Source organism: Argopecten irradians, chromosome 9 (genome assembly GCF_041381155.1).
Source record: "Argopecten irradians isolate NY chromosome 9, Ai_NY, whole genome shotgun sequence".
Classification (NCBI taxonomy): Eukaryota; Metazoa; Mollusca; class Bivalvia; order Pectinida; family Pectinidae; genus Argopecten; species Argopecten irradians.
In genome coordinates, this window is record NC_091142.1 from 16,328,989 (window position 1) to 16,347,275 (window position 18,287).

General features: G+C 34.6%; 1 protein-coding gene across 1 annotated transcript in view; it reads left to right on the plus strand.

The window, feature by feature from the left end:
* The window catches only part of LOC138331622 (equilibrative nucleobase transporter 1-like), a 75,662-nt gene that overhangs the window by 54,422 nt on the left and 2,953 nt on the right, over positions 1 to 18,287 (plus strand). The window contains exons 6-8 of the mRNA XM_069279340.1: positions 537 to 638; positions 5,301 to 5,487; positions 17,505 to 17,631. Coding sequence (XP_069135441.1) covers positions 537 to 638; positions 5,301 to 5,487; positions 17,505 to 17,631 — 416 coding nt within the window. The remainder of the gene's footprint in view (positions 1 to 536; positions 639 to 5,300; positions 5,488 to 17,504; positions 17,632 to 18,287) is intronic.

Here is an 18,287-nt window from a genome sequence, read left to right on the forward strand (position 1 = left end):
TATAGGGTTGGTCCCAACACCAAGGGAAAAAGTTTTGACTCTTGACTGAAAAGGCATGAAACAACTGTTTTGTTACCTGAATCGCATTCTTACATGTACATTGCCAATGAGCTTATGGCGAGATAGAACTTCGCCGAAAGAATACCGGTTTTTGGGTCGATCCGGCGCGCCAGTGTTTATGACATTAACCATTATTGATGATGTCAGCAATAAATGCAGGCAAACGTTCCGCCCCGGTCAACAGTCAAACTATTGACCGGTCAATAGGCGAAATTACTTCATTTACATGTATATAGAGAGTCAGGTAACAATATAATTCAATTACTTCAGATGATATGTTCAAAATTAAAAATTAACTCTTTTCTCATTGAAATCATTACGCCGTTATATCAGAATTGACATTCATTACAAACAGTGACGCCATTTTTCCTTTATGGGCTGATCAGATAAATTGTTAAGCCAATGAAAACTGCTTATTACAAACAAAAATCAAATTGTTCGATAATACAGAAAGTTGTCTTTTTTTCTGTTTTCAGTGTATACATATACGGAGCTCTATGCTCTCTTGCTGCTCACTGCTTTACCATTCGGACCATGTATAGGCGCTATACTTGACTGGAGGAGGAAGGCTAATGCAGGTAATTGACGAGTAACTCACTCCTGAAACAGTACTTGATATACCTCTTCCATACAAAAACGGCATTATGATCTATTCTCTTCCATTTTTACCGCCAAAACGGACGGAGTGAACAGAAGGAAGTCACTCTCAGACTGGTTTATCAGAATTATATGATGATATGTGTGTCACCCATTATAACCTGGTCCAGCCGTACTGTTTCATAGCGTCATATTCCGTTTTTATGTGAAGGCTGAATGTAATTGATTTAGTGACACATTTTTTCTGTAAGTTGAAGTGGTATGTCTAATATTTATATACAGTAAACGAACTTAAATATACTTTGGCGGCGAATTAACTGCATGTTGTTATGCCCAGCGACATTATCACTCGGTTCCATTTCGCGATTTTTAGGTAAAAAGCTATATTGTACTTGGCAGTATTGTACTCTATCATTGTGATGGCAGTATATACATAATATATATGATTTTTGTTTTTGTTGTTGATAGTGGCCTTATATTTCATGAATATAAATGTACAGAATGAACCATTTGCCTACCTGATATTTAACTCTTCGACATGATAAACAGCTAGTATAATTATAGACCTGCTATTATCTGTTATACCGTTGTCATTTCGACTACGTACATATCTGTCGGGTAAATGTTTCTTTTCAATGTCGCTTGTTGTAGATATCAAAGTTCCTGTGTTACATATAATTATTTGTTTAGCGATGGAATATCTGTAAGATTATTAATCAACAGTGTCTGGACAGTTGCAATTATATGGATAATTACCCACTAAATGCGAATGAAAAATATTTCAGACAGTTACGTTAGATGAACACAATGATTAACTTTAAAAATTGAAGAACATAGTTTTGCTATATTTAGGCACATGATTTCGTATTAAATAGAGTGCCATATGTTTAAATGATTGTTTAAATATAACATATGAAAGTTCTTGAAATATAATGTTACTTTGTAGTTAAAAACTTCTAAACCAACGTTGAAATGACCCCAAAAAGCAACCATTTAACGTTAATATCATTTGTGATTCTGATATGTAGTTAAATGAGTCTGTGTCCTATCGGCTTCCCTATTGCGATCAAATAGCTGGTGTCCTTTTATAATAGCGAAATATATAATCATCTTAACTCAAAATCAATGACCTCACCCATACAGCCGTCCTTTAAATAGATGTGATTATCATGTTTATCAAACTCATGCTAGTTATTTCTTTTTTTAATTTTGAAAAGAAACAAGCTTTATGGGACCTGCTATCCCCTAACTTTATATTAATCAATACCTTGATGGTCAGTTGTTGTCTCCATACATAGAAGCTAATCATAATGTCGTGATTCCGCCAAAAATAAAATTTAATGTCCAAATTGAGAGCCAATATATTTGTTTATACTTTAAAATGAATAGTCGGGCAAAGAAAACCAGTCTAAATGCGTTCATTGGCCTTCCAAAAGTTCTCACATATTAATACGACGGTCAAGTTCTGCTTAGTTTCCCAGTTCTGACCATTAAAGTAAAGAAAAGTTGAAAGCATTGAAAGCGAGGCTTCGTGGAAATGTAACCACGGACATAGTGAGCCGGGAGGACGTTTTAGAATTTCTATACTTTAAATTAATTTCTTCGTACGCAGACAGATTTTGACGAGAGATTTTATTTTTCCATTTCATAAGAAATGGTACTGGATACATTCACACCATTTTACCGACTTTGGCCATCCTTGCCCGACTGTTCTCTTTAAATAAACAACTACCTGTTATAAATGCAAATGAAAAGGTAAAATAAAAAAGTAGTCCAAAGTTGAAACGCAATATCAGAATTGTAAGCAACAGAGGTTGGTGATTTGACTATTTTGAGTCGTTATAGTTGTTTGCACGCTACATAAACATTAACCAACTGCTATGGAGTATATAAAATAAATGAGCATGATGTTCGAAGATATGAAACAAAATCAGATTAATCTTCTCCATACCGCTGTAATTGGTTTAACGTCATCACCAATTAAAAACCGAAACAGAGCTCTTACCCGAATTACATTAGAAAAGACCTTTATTATCACTCTTTGCTTTCCCGATGACGTTTCTTCCGTGATATTCTCGGTTAGTCCGCGTTGTTTTATGATACCCTAGAGATGGCCAGACATCGATGGTTCCCATCTGGTATATGGATATAAAATCTTAAGTAAATAAAATGGAAATCCTGTAAGATTGTCCGTAATCCCTAACGACAGTTTGATTTCTATACTATAAGTACGACTTTGGTGCACTGAATGCGGCGCCAAAAAGGCCATTCTCCTTAAAAGCCTTTCAGAAAGATAGCCTTTCTTCGCCATAAAGTGTTCAGTGCCATCCAGTGCGTAAGTTAGTTGACATTTTGGTAATATAAGACTTCAATATATTCCCAAAGTGAATATTAGTTGACCTTTACTTTACGATCTTAATCCATTTTCTTTGATTTCAAATTACATATATATACATTCGTTCTCGAAACTTCTTCAGCGATCAAATTTGCACGCCGTAGTATTTGTGTTAACCGGCAATGCAAATCAATGAGGCCAGACAGTTTAACCTGTGGTAATAGGAAAAACAATGCGAAGATGCTCTTCTTTTGTCTGAGATTTGTGTTGTCAATACAGGCATGCTGTTGACAAACGACACAAACGATTGGATCGCAAATGATGATTTATTGTACAAAAAAGCTATTAAAAACCTGATAAGCCTTGGGGCATTGTAACCCATGCTATACTACTCCTTACAAGGCTGTAGAAAACAGTGTGTATACTTCTGTAAGCTCGATTCCTGTTGCATGTTATTTCGGTCTTTATGTAACTTGTTTTTATTACGTTACGTCTCTTCCTGGTTCCATCTCTTATTTAAGATGAGTTGGTCGAGTGGTTAATTAGGTGTAATGTCATAAAAACAGAGAAGGTCATTTAAGGAAGACCTTTCCTGTATGCCATGTATCGCATGTGTAAGCTGAAAATATTTCGAATTATTCAAATTAATAATAATAAAAAAACTAAAACGTGCATTTTCACCGAAATAAAGTTGGTCATCCTGTTTAAGATTAATTAAATATAAACCTCACACTTTGTTTTAATTTGATTAAGGAAACAGCAATTGTGTATCAAATAGGAGTTCCTGAAAATCATTCCCAAAAGGTTTGTCGACTTCATGTAAGGAAAAGGCCATATTGGTTTGAAACCGGATGAAATTGATTCCCGATCAAATTTATTTTAATCAACTCTTCCTTTCAACTCCCTTGCTGATAATCGACCCGTTTTGCTATTGCCGGGATTCAATTCATTCTCTCCCTGGCCTTAATGTCGACACAGGTTCAATTGTTTTCAATGGTTTCCCCTCAAAAACATTACGCTGGTATTTTCAAATACGTCGAGAGCAAATTTTTTTTTCTACTTTGTTGTTAAAGTATCTGTTGGTGTGTTTGATAACTTGAGAAGTGGGTGTAATTTTGACAGAAACGTTAAATTTGGTGTCGATAAGCTGAAAACATTTCTGCCGCACGTCTCGATAACATGTCTTGAGGGAAATGAGCACATGGATGAGCAGGCCTGATTGTAGATATAACAAATTTATTTTTGTCGTTTTTCCGATAGATTGTTAGCATGATCTGTCAATAATAACATTCATAAGGCGAAATGTTGTCAAAATGGTTGGGTGGTTCATGATGGGACTGTAAAGAGGATAATTAAATTTGATCGATCCTGTGGATTCGACTCTATGCCAGCGAGTCGTATGCATATTAATCGAAGGTGCAAGCCCGATCAGTCCTGATTTATCAACTGTCATCCATTGTACGGTTGTAAATCTCTATGGTATCGTTCTAAAAGACTAAACGAAGCAATCCATTCAGAAATGTCCACCACGACTAGAAATATTGTGATTTGATACTTGAATAATTACATGACCTCTTCCAGATCATTCCGGTGTGTGACCGTCGTGTGGCGTTTCCAAACTGATTGCAATATGATTAGGCCAATCCTAATGACATTGAAGGACGGAAGAAAATCTCCACCTCTTAAGTGTCATTTATATAAACATCAGTATTAAATAACTTGTATCTAATATCTCTCCTGTACTATTTCAGCTTATGATCCTACCGATATTGAAGGGCGGAAGGACATTTCTCCCCGCTATTTAGTCTTATTTATACAAACATCAGTATTGAATAACCAATTTTTCCCAGGATGCATTGCACAATATCACCTCTGTAAACGGCCCAGCGAAATTTCAAAATTCTTGAAAAACTTGTTTCGAGCACATACTAAATTCTTAAATACATATTGTGAGTTTCCCTTATGATTCCATTTCCTGTAAACAAATGTTATTTCTGACAAAAATAGTTTGATCATTCAATATAAAACCAAACAATAATGGATTCTTTTGGGGATACACTGGATTTACTTGTAAATAAATAGTCATAATTTGCATACGACGTCCGCTGTTTCAAAAACAATTACTTTGATGTCATATATATATGGGGCGCTATGTATTTAACAATCGTCATGACGTCATAATTCTGTGACCCGAGGTCATCAGATGGCCAGTTCATGTGCCGTTGACAGAGGTGAAAGTGGGAAGCGTAATGAACCCTGTGAGAGATTTTTGAATTACTTGTATTTAATATCTCTCCTACTATTCCAGCCAATGACCCCCCGATCCAACAGATGCAGAATATCCTGTTTGCATTAGTCGTGACGTTCCTGTTTGCGCTTGCTAACAACATCCTTCCAACAATCCCATCTCTAGCGTTCCAGGTACTGGGCTTCGTACTGCAGACCGGCGAGCGAGTGGCAGTCGGCACATGTCTCTGTGCCTTTGTATCTCATGTGTAAGTATATTTCAAGCTTTCCCCGTGATGATAGATCTTTATTAGAAGCATGTCGTGCATAGTGAACTCAATGATTTAAACAATGTATTCCTGTTTCGTGATTAATTAATATAAGTCGATAGAGCTAGGATATATATTTGGGGTTTCATATTTTATTTATTTATTTAATTTATGTTTTTAAGTGATACATTTGTATTCTTATAAAGTCAATTAATATATTCCGTATTTCTGTAACTTTGTTATCTTATTGTAAGTATTGCACTCTCTCTGATAAATTCATATTACAGGTATATTGCTCTGCTGTTCATAGTGGTCGCAATGATTTTAATGTTCATGTCTCATGATCAAAAGACAAAATCCGACATATGCTATTTACTTTTTCTTAAGACTGCCTGTTTCTCCTACCGTAACACACTTATTTTAGCAGTGTTTATATCTTAGCGATATTCATGCTTTTCGCGTTGCCTTTGAGACGCTAATTCATGTACAATGCTTCCTTTTATATAGTGTATTTCCTGATATCGAACCAAGGAATTACGCTAATATAAAGACCCGCTAACAAATCATAGGTTACAATTTTTCTCGTTCGTGCTGACTTTTTCTTTACTTTACTGTAGTTTATGCGCAGGAGATATTCTTATTTAGTTAATCAACATAGAAATGATTTTGATTTTACTTTGAATTTATTTTGGCTTTTTATTTCGGATTATTAATATGCTGGCTTTATACCATTTCACCTCATTATGAGTTATTCAACATTTCTCTACTTTATAAAATTCCTTTCATGGTTTTCCCGAAAAAACACCGCACTTCTTAATTTCATTTAAACGTTTATCTCTTTGCCTTCTGCTCTATAACAGAAACTAACTGTACCATAGTTAATGCATTTTATATTCCCACCTAATGCATAACATGGACGGAGTTGATCTGAGTTTCGTCTGGCCTTCAGTATGTGTGAATACGAAGCCGAACGATAGATGTCTGGGTTAGGGTCATAACCAACTGTTATTTGAAACCTGCATTGTCACTGAAGCTGCTGTCTATGGCGGCTCGTTGTTGCTTTTACATATTGTTGAATAGGCTAGAATACAGGAGTTGTTCACACCGGAGACGCGAATTCAATTCATGGTCGGAGAACCCGACAGAAGGTGATTTTGAGAATTTTGGTTTGAGATTAAGAAAATGTCAAGAAAAAAACGGGAGAGTAGTTTACAGGAGTATAAAATGTGGTATGTGTGACTGACTGAGAATGATTCTTTAGTTCAGTCGGTAGAAATGTTTTTCAAGCCTGAAACCCGAGGTCGATAACTCAACAGGAATGTTAACTCCCAAGTTCGCCTTCATACAGAAAAACAAATATCATACCATACATACATCTCTGATATGTGTATGACCTCCACACCGACAATTCATCATTTATGTCATTGTTTCAATTTGTTGATCCTTGTATGACCCACAAATGGCACATGTATGAAACAACATTTTTTTCTTTAATTTCTTCTTGCTCAAAACAAGTGAAACGAAAGGTTCATTCCATTTGGCATTTTGCTGGAAATACGGATGTTTTCTCAGAGTGGCACCATGGCTCTAGGTAGAAAAAGCTATTGCAATTGTTTAAGCATTAAACTGTTACCAGATTGGACATACAAATGATATGAAGCCTATCCGGAAAGAAGATATAGAGGTACGAATTGGATTTTGTTCCATTCCTCCAAGAAAAACTTACCAGGCTTACAAAATTTTGTCACACATACATGTACTCAACAACGTGTGATGAAACCGACAGATCACGATTTTTTTTAAAGAAGATATATTTAATGGCGCCTGTTAGGGTGCCTTAAATATTTATCTTTCGGACGGATGGGATTCATTTCAACTGTATGTCCAATCTGGTAACAATTTATTACTTATATTTCCATTACGATCATTTAAATTTAAAACTTTAGACTATTTCCTTTGAATTTCCCGCTTGCGCTAGTGTTGACGTCACCATGTTCAATAAACGGAACAGCCATAGGATCAGCTTCTGAATATAGTTCAACGCAAAACGGTTTGAAACAAGCGAACACGTGACAATTATGTGATTATATATTTTAATACATGGTATTTTGTCAACATGAGAGTACTATTATATTTCATAGAACACACAACTTTAAAACTACTTGACTGTTATGTATAGACGTAAGTATACATTGTATAACAATGTATATCTGGTTTAAATTAGACCAACCGGGAAACTGAAAGTAGAATAGAAATATATATGTATGAAACTTAAATGTCGCTCATAAAATAATATTCGGTAATATGCAAAGCCATTTGTAAGGAAGAAGGTGGTATAACAAGAAACACATAATGTCCCTAATATCTATAACCGCTTCTATGAAACCTTTACAATATAGAGGACACTGTCTGTTTCTGATCTGGTTCACCCTATAAATAAATAATGAACTTTTCCAGTCTTTGAATCAGGATACTTCAAAAGTGATTTCAGAGGTTGGTACATTGCTGATAGAGCTCTGTAAAAATAAATAAACACCATTGGAATCGAAGCAACCTTCCCACTACCCTTAGTTGATGTATTTTAATAAACAGCTATTTGCCAATAACTTGAGTGCAATTCATCTTTTAAAGAGGAAGGTTCAGATTTAATGTCAAACAAAAATAGCATTTGACTGCGTTTTCGTAAAATATAGGCTAGCATTAGTTTTATTGTCGGACCGGGACAAGTCATGCTGTTTGATATACTGTATCAGCAGCGATACTACGAGCATGGTATTTTAGAGAAATCGTCATGGAAACGTTGGAGTATTGAAACAAAAATGATCAGAAAAGACGCCGCGGCACAAAACATCAAAATGCAATATGTGTTAAAAACCATTCTAGGAAATAAATATTCTTAATACAAATTTATTATCTGCAGACGTCGTGAACGTTTTCTTAATGTTAAAAAGTGAAATTTCTTTCGGTTAACCAATGAGCGATTTATGGATCGATCAATTTCAAAATCAAGGCATATATATATATACCGCTGCATATTGCCAAATAGAAGAAGATGGTGTTTATTGAAAAGAGATAAAACTACAATATTTTGAAAAAAATTGTTCAACTCGAGACAAACTTAAAATAATGTTAAAACATTGAACAGTATTATTTAGGGAAAATTAGAGAGAGAAAAAGAAAGGTCCGTGAGTGTAGTCGCCTGCTACGATCCGACAATATTTGCAAACAGCGGAATGAAACAATGTTGTCGCCATATAAAAGGTATCGAAGCATATAATAAAAATAGATTGAACAAGGGAATACAATTAAAATATAGATATAATAGAGCAATAATGTCACTATAATACAAGTCAAAGGCTGATTAGAACTATTATTACTGAACATTAAACCCAAATTCCAACACTTACTTTATGAAGCGATGATGAGAACGCCTTCAAATCGTCGGTACGATCTTACAGAACCTAAATGTTTCTGGAAACGATACTGCATTTGTAACCGACACCAGGCCTTGAAAATGCAACAAATACAACGAGAATACAATTTCATAAAAAGACAAAATAAGAAAGCGTTCGATCAACAGGTCGAAAGGGAAGGCTTAAAAACAACAATGAATTAGTCAATTATTTTTAAGTATTTTTAAATTACAGCTTCTCCAAAGATTTGACCTTGTCAGTTGCGTCAATCATGTTGATTCTATTACAGACTCCTGTCAGTGGCGGATGTAATTTGTCTTGTTTTCCAGGAAAACTGATGGGGTGTTGTGTTCAATATGTGACATTTGAATTAGAATGCAAAAATAATCTACTTGCAAAGCAAGTTAAATTACAGGACATTGTATCGGAATCACGATGAGGGCTTTCGTAACTGAAATTTGAGATGGTGTGTTCTACAATAGATTTTTAAGTATCGTGCTGACTAATTGAACAATATATTTTATTGATAAACATTATGATAATAGTATTTTAAATTGCACATGATTTTATAAACTATCTGATACTTGTATGCAGTGATAAATTTTCGATAATAAGTCCCCTCAAAAGGTTTTAAATACACTTAAATTAGAACCAAAGAGGTTGCGTTCGGAACTCATCAGAAATAAAACATAACCTCGGATGTGTTTGGTGTAAGAATATGTAAGAAAATCAGACATTTCCTTCGCCGGAAAACCTAATTACACCCTTGCTGTTCATACAAAAATGAATTGCTATTGAAATATTGAACTTCTATTATAGTCGTTTTTTAGGAAATTAAATGTAATCATATTTCCATTGAGACGCACAACACACAGCATACTAACACTTTTCGAGGGATTGTGTTCTCGGTGGCAACCAGTTGTTATTTAAATAGTCCCTTAGTTTCTAAAATGGATGTCCTTGTGTCAAATCCAAGGTCAATGTACAACAGTTCTATCCGAGGCTTTCCGAGTGAAGAAGTTTGCGAAATTAAATTATCACAAAATTATTGTTTTGTCTGAAAACTCAAAATTATGTCACCCCACGATTGCTGAAATCTTAATGGCACGTGGCTGGCACTGCTACAATATCACGTGATAAATCAAACATAAAGTGCGTTTGTCCTCAGGAATTGCTCTAATCTTAAAAAGCTTTTAAAATATCATGTAACAATAGTTATTAAAAACGATCACCGAGAGTATTATTCTTAGCTAACGAACGGCAACTAAGTTTGGTATCATTAATGGTGAGGTTTTATTGAACAAATCTGCTACAGAAGGATTAGCCTTAAGCGCATTCGACGAAGCTTGTGTGCATCTTGGACAATTATAGTGCGGGGTTTATGCACTCAACGCTATCATCTTGTGAGACACTTGCAGATATTTTTGCGCAACTACGTTCTGTTTAGATAATCCATATCTGAATTATTGAAGCGCTAGAAAATGATCTCCTTCAGCCTGGGGAAAACTGAGAACTAATCAATAAATCTTGTACAAAAGTGATATATGCCTTAAAGAAGAAAGGTCACGCCTTCCATCACACAGTGAATTTTGCGAAATTACAAATTGTTAAAACGATCTCTACAGACTATCTTTGTTTTGCTGTTAGTACAGATAGAACATATCTTTTTGTTCTTTTTATCTCAAACCATGCACTGAATCATAAAAAATATACTTATGTATTTCCATTTGTAAAATAAAAAAATCACAATTTGACAAAGTTGGCGAAATTAATTAGGTGCCTTGGGGTCGTAAATTCTTTATCGTGTTCAGGTATACAATTACGGTCGCCAAAACATTCGCAAACCATTCCTACCACACCATCGTATTACTCCTTCATTATATTATTAACTTTTAGATTATATCTATCAACAGTTGCAGAGAAAAGCTAACATGTTCTATACTACCGAGAAACAAAAGTCCTATGGTGACCACTAAAACCAGTTAATACGTGTAGCTTCCAAATGCGCAAATTTTCTGAGAAGCAGTAAGCGTTTTATTTTTCACTGTTCACGTTGATTATGATTTAGAAAGATAAAATTGAGACAAATTGTACAATGCCGCCTAATTTAACAATGCCTAACATGAATTTTGCAGCCTTCCTTCTTCCCAAAAGTATTATGTAATATACATAATTACTTTTTAGTTAGTTGGTTAATTGATTAGACAAACGTTTTTAGCTAGGGCCATTCATGGTCGGTCTTCCTGGTATGCATTGTGGTGCGTGTGCGTATGTCTGCATGATTTGGGTGAAAGGCTGCAGTATATTCGTGTTATGTCTATTTTTAATAATGGGACTAGTACTGCCCGATCCGTCAAAGACCACACGCATCACATACCTGGTCTTACAATATGACATCATGCAGATAACCTTATGTATTTGTATATACGATTGATTTTTAGAGAAATAGTAATGGTATTTCGTAACCAATAAGCAGATTTAATGTACTATTAGTTTGCTACTAATTGATACATGTTTATTAAATAAAAAAACGCAAAACAATGTAGTACTGACGGTCGAATTTTTAATTCTGTTACGCGTTGATGCTAATTTAATAAAAAAAAAACAGTTCTCATACAGATGAGGTCAACGAGTCCTATACATCTATCATAGCAAAAGATTGATTTAATTGGTGGTTGATACCAAATCTCTTCCAGAAACCAGTATAATTAGTAAAAATAACTGAAGTGAATGTTAATCAATTAGATATTCCATTAAGAAAATAATATAATGTAATTAGCAACCAACGAATCTACGATTCATTTGTTTGGAAATATGTGAATTTTCAAACTCTGCAGAAATACAAAACTTGATATAATTGAAAATAAATGGTTGTTCTCATATACATTCTAAAAGATATGAACCGAATATTTTTTTTCTAAGTTATTTGACAAATTATGCAATGCTATGCTATACACTGCATATCGCCTCCGTGTATTGTAGATAGCAGCCTGTCATTTTCAGAACCCGTTATGCATTTTCAATTTTAAATAGATACGATTTTTTTACGGAAAATTATCGATTCGTTGTTTTAGAACACCAATTATACTGTTCTTTCTGTGGTCATTACGTAACTAAATGCCACAAAAAGAAAAAAAAACGTTTGGAATTTTAATTACTCGCACGTGTTTGACTTATCACTAATATTCTTCACTGTCTATAAAAGGAAATTGATATATTGTAGATGGAATCTTGACATGGTAACACTGGTGGTGGGTTATAACTCACAGCAATAACTCACCACAGACATTAGCATTTACCACAGAGAAGATAATTATTGTCTACACGATGCCGAAGTACGATTTCCCTTTGTATACTATACTATAGACACGAGCACCTAGTTCCACGCTTCCCGTAGCCTGGGGATCTCCCCGGGGGGACGTTTACGTCTTTGTGATTTAGGGTTAACGACCGTCACTGCCTATGTCAATGCATACACAATATGGCGAGTTATGGTTTCCTGTAAGAATAACACAGCAAGATATTTCCGGTGCCAAAATAGAAAATGGTTCTAAGCCAAAATATTCACATACGCAAATGGTTGAAGGCAAAATGTTTCTTATAACGACGTCGACAAGTATTAGCCAAGTACACTAAATATCGATTAATGTTTCAAACCAAAAAGGGATATACGGACACTTGTGTTCAGGCGACAACACAATCATCATAGTAAGACGACTATAAAGGAGATATTTATTATAGTTTTAATTGCAAATAATTTATTTTTGCGTCGTTTTCCCATTGCTTATCAGAGTTATTGCAAACAAGATATTCACACTTCTGTTCTCCACCTCTTATATATCGATTTCCCAATTTGTACATTTTTGCCTTCAACATAACTTGTCTAACCCGGCTGTTAACGTAACTAGTTGTTCGGTTTATACAGGTGTCCGGTGTATAGAGGATTTTACCTTATCACGGCTGAGGTGACGTAGGTCTGTCACATGATCGCGATGGTGACGTTAAAGCTACGATTCCGTGCTATTGACCATATACTGTTGCAAAACATACAGCGGTGAAAATATGTAAATTCACGTATATCACAGTATCTTTCATTTTCTTACAATCCGTCCTTCCCTCGTCTTGTAGCACTCGTTTGAAACCGTCGTGAATCTGTAAATGAAATCAGACTTAAATAGTTCATTGTTTATTACTGTAAACACACAAATACGCGAAGAATACGCCAATTACGCGAAGGTCACTTGATCGCGAAAAAGATATAAAAGTGAATCTGAATAATGCAAAAATAAGTATATCGTAGTGGGAGCGGAATTACAAGTCTAATTTTAGTTAGATATTATAACGACACATGCTACCCCTACCCTTACCCCTTAATTCTGAGCTACACAATATACCATTTTCTACCATTATTGCCATATTTAACCCATTATAGAAAAAAAGTTCTGGCATGAAACTTTCGGAAATATTTTGCATATCAATAGGGAAAAGGTTTTTTTTTTCTAAATCATACCAAAAAATGGGGGTTCGTGTGCTTGCTTATTTGCCCCATTTAAATATCTGTTAATTTTCAATAATACAAAGTAAAAAATAAAAGTGCTAAAATTACCATTAAATCTTAAAATAAAGTGACAACAAAAATGCATTAATGCTTAAAGGTGATAAAAACAGAAGGGACATGGAAAATGAGATAATACGCTAGAAACATTTGTATGTCCTATTAAAACATATATCAGTTTGATATTTGCTTATATTTTGTCTCTAAATAGTAAAATTAATGAAATCAATCTTCACATCTTTTTGACGACAGATTTTTTTCTATGACTTACCTCCCTTGAGTTCCGATGAGTTGTGACGTCATCTGAGACAATCAACTAGCGGAAGCCGGTGTGCCGATCGCGGAACTGTCAACATGCATGTGGATTTTAGCCACAGGTCTTAGGTCTTACACACGGAGAAAAATATGTTATATTCCGACTTATTGGGTAGTGTGATTTATCCCATACATAATGACACATTATTGACGTCATAACCTATAAAATGACGTCATTATATGTAAATGATGTCGAGTACATGTATCATGTGGAGTATCATGCAAGGTGTTAAATATAAGGTCATTTTTCACGAATGAATAAGTATTACTTTCCTATTCAGTCCACCCTGGAGTAATACGACTGTGCATGTATGTAATTTATAGTTTACACATAAAATTAACCGGGGAATTTTGATATACATACTGGTAATTTTATGTGCAAAAAAGATTGTAGTGAAAATGGACAATTATTGCGGCCCACCTCCTTAGACCTACGTTTTGACGGAAAAAAAATTATCTGTTACAAACATACGCGCATGATTAAAAGAAAAAACAAAGTGTCCTCCTGCACAGTTTTCATACTTCCTTTTAGAGATTCTACTGCATGAATTAAAAAAAAAAACCTGCGCACGGTTAGATAATACAATGAAGCGGTCTTGTAAATGATTTGTCTTTTATAAGAAATAGGTTGTTTCACGGCCCTGTGTTAGTTGAACTATTAAACGTGCATATCTTGTCCACGAGTACATGTCATGCATATTTGGCCATTTTATCTAGTATCTGTTTTGTCCCGTCTTTTTTTATCGGTCGTGCGTGCATTATTACTACTGTACATGTTATTCTATTTTCGTACACGGAAAGCCCCGAAATTTTGTCGAATAAATCCGTAAAACTTATTACAGAACTTTAAAAAAAATAAATAAGCCTAATCCTTTCTGTGCGGTGTTCTGAAGGATTTCAAAATAGGAAATAGAGGTATGTAGTACATACATACATAAGGCGGGAAAGGGGCACGTTTGTCGCGGTATGATAGGGTTTTAGAAAGGGTATGAAGGATGTCGGGGTCTACTTTTATAAATATGCATTATATGTATGTACATGTAGCATATGTAGTGTCATTTTTGTATTGGTCCATTTTCTTGTTAACTTTTATTTCTTCTTGTTGATATTAACTTTAAAGTGTGTGTTTAGAGTTTTAATTTACAGACAAAAGTCAACCGCAACCTCCTCGAACCTGAGTTGACACACGGACACGATGTCAAATGACTTTTGACCTAAAGAACATAACAATTTTATAGCCCAGAATATAACGATTAGAATGAGTAAACGATCGTTTTTATTATATCAGGGTATGTTATAGATTGTATACTATATATACGGATACATTTCCACTTATCAATATAGCAACTACACGTAGCGCGACTGTTTTATATATTTATAATCGCCAATACCGCAACACTGTCCCATTGAATTTCCCGGCTCTTGTCACAGCTGTTGGTCTCAGATGACGTCACGAATCTACGGCCACCTGGTGATATCAGGGGCGATAAGCGATGCGATCGTTCTAGACAAGGGTGTTTATGGACTTCGTTTCAAGCACATTTTATTGAAATTACGTCAAATACAACCTGTATTTTTTGTTGGAAATCATAAAGTGCATCACAATAAACAAATATCAACACAAGTTTTTATCACCTTTAATATTTTAATCTAAACTAGTAAAAAATTACAGCAAAATTTACCTCGATACAGCTAAAAATACAGGCGCAGTGATGATTTTAGTAAAAAAAGATTGAGGCAAAAAATGGTAAATTTTTGGCTCTACTCAAAGCGAAAAAGCGCATACTTTTAAAATGGCCGCCAATTGGGATATTTCTTAAAATCCTCGTATAAAGAAAATCTACTAAGAATACAAATGTAATTTTTTGACAAAACCTTTAACCGGCAACTTGCTACAGATATTGGTAGATTTTATTTGAAAATGTTTTAACTTCTTTGATCTATGCCGACACGAGACTTCAACGGGACTGAAACCTTATTAACTTTACTAAAGTAATTACATTTAAATGATTTGAGTTTAAAATTTGAGTATTGCATGTGGAAAAACAAGCCAATTTGATAATCTTAGTCGGCAGCAAAAATAAACACAAATAGCAGTGTGTTTTCGAAAATGATTATTAAATCAATCAGGGGAACAACCATGGTAAGAAGGTCTGTATTGAAATAGTTTGAACATTTAACTTCAACACAAATCCATTTTAGAGCAATTGTTGGTTTCAGTGAAGGGTATCGCCTGACTTTCTGCGAATACGAATATAATTTTCAACGCATGAAAATGAGGTCAACTTCTCATAAAGAAAATGTCAATTTCAATTCAAATTCTTCCTTACAATAAAATCATCACATATAATTGACATGAAATATTTTTATATCGTGTGGCATAGCATTAAGTCCGTTCGTAGTATCATTATAGTAGGTTTATAATGGTTAAGCTTAGAATATGCCTTATGCTATTGAATTATAGCATACAGGTTACGTAGAGTACAGTGCAGTACGGTTGTGTTATCAACTCTATATTGCATGTAGCCTAACATGAACTTTATTCGGGTGAATCCTTAATTGACGTAATATTAGTGTTAATACATTTCATCCAGCAGTAACTTTTTTTCTGTAGCCGCATCAAGAGTCACGAAGAGAGGATAATTCCCTCTACTTAAAACCATTGAGTCAGTCATATTTCTCTTTCACTAAAATTGTTACAAGTATTAAAAAGGAGCTCAATATCGATTCCACTGAGCCCAAAATAATGTAAACTTTTATTGAAATGAAACTTTGGAATTCACAAGGAGTCAAGGCGATAGAAAAATACATTCACGATATGTAAACGATTTCAGGCATTCTTCATTGGAAAAAATGGCTACGTCCAGCATTGTCTGGTCGTAGTAAACCTCAAGGTTATATTGAAAAGACATCAACTGCAAGTCTATAGACGTCATTATGTAAACCACAAATCGCCTTTCATCTGGAGCCAAGGCAGGCGTCACGGAAACAGGTTCTAGTGATGTGGAGAGACTTCGTACACTATAACGTTTACAACGGCGTCTCTCCCGAGTCTTAAAAGGCACAATTTAGCTACGTGACAATAATACATAGGAATGAAAGACATATCATATACCGCAATACCATCGAAATATTCACAATCTTCATGGATGTATTTCGAATGCTATTGTTGCTCCAGTGAAATAGCATTATAAAATGGACCAGAGTTCGGTTACCACTATTTCAAGAGACACAACATAACCATACCTTCGTCATCCTCCACATTATGCACTCGAAAGACAGTCCATAAATAACATTATTTGTTACTATAATAGGAAACTTATTCTCATTAACCAACCAACCACCAAAACAAATGACACAAATTCCATTTATTTACAGATAATTCCGATAACTCGTTATATGTGGCATCACTAACATTCAATGAACAGAAGTGTTATAGCAGCGGCATGCAGTGCGAAATGACAAGTTAATTGATCAACTGTCAAAGTTCGATTGATGGCGAAAATGTCGAGTAATTATCTTATTTTAAATCATGAAATTTCAGCAGTCAGTTCACGATTCTGTGTTACAGCGTGACCTATATCTGCTCACCCTCATACCTTATAACCACCACTTTCTTTCAGTGTGCCATAATAACAACTCTTGTGCTCAATATTGGTTTGACCTGATATCTCACATTGAAGACTTCTAACTAACATGGGCTAATTTTCTCTTATATTTTTTTTCTTCAACAGAAATTTCCCAATCGAACATTTCGGGAAGCTAATTGGACTCCACTTCGCCGTCGCCAGTATTGTTAGCTTGCTGAGATTTCCATTCCAGTCCTTTATCACCACTTCACTACACGGCGATCCATTTTATGTAAGTACCGAGACACAAAATAGTCCCACTGTCTCTTCTGATTTGTGTTATTAAGATTGTATATGGTATTGCAGTTCAATTCAGTAAAACCGGGACTTGTTGGAGCAGCAATAACCAATCTTATATACATATATTCTAAAGCCATATGAAATAATGTTATACGAATACGTGTTAGTGTAACGCTTTCGACATTACGTTATCAATTATCTTTTTCTGGAAATTGGTGAGGAAATCAATAAGGTGATGTGTCCAGCATTGGCGAAATATATAAATAAAACGTTTTTTCATCTTATTTAAGCGTTTGTTTTTAAAAAATACAGTATCACCAATGTCCGCCATATTCAAATTATTTGATTTTTATCAAAAGTTTCTGAATCATTACTGTCTATACTGCCTCGATCAAGTCCTATTGATGCGTTTTTTCGCTTTCATTTACTTCTTCTTCTAAATAAAAAATTGTCAGGCAAATATATATGTTGGGGCTTAAGATTGAAACAGTTTCAACAAAATATATGTATTATTCCATTTACAGCTTTTGTGCTGTCCTGACGATTTATGTATTGTAATTACTTTCTCATATCATGATACAATCTACTAAAACACTATTTGTTATGATCTGTAACAATGTTTTATACTTTGAATGGGATAAAGCAAGT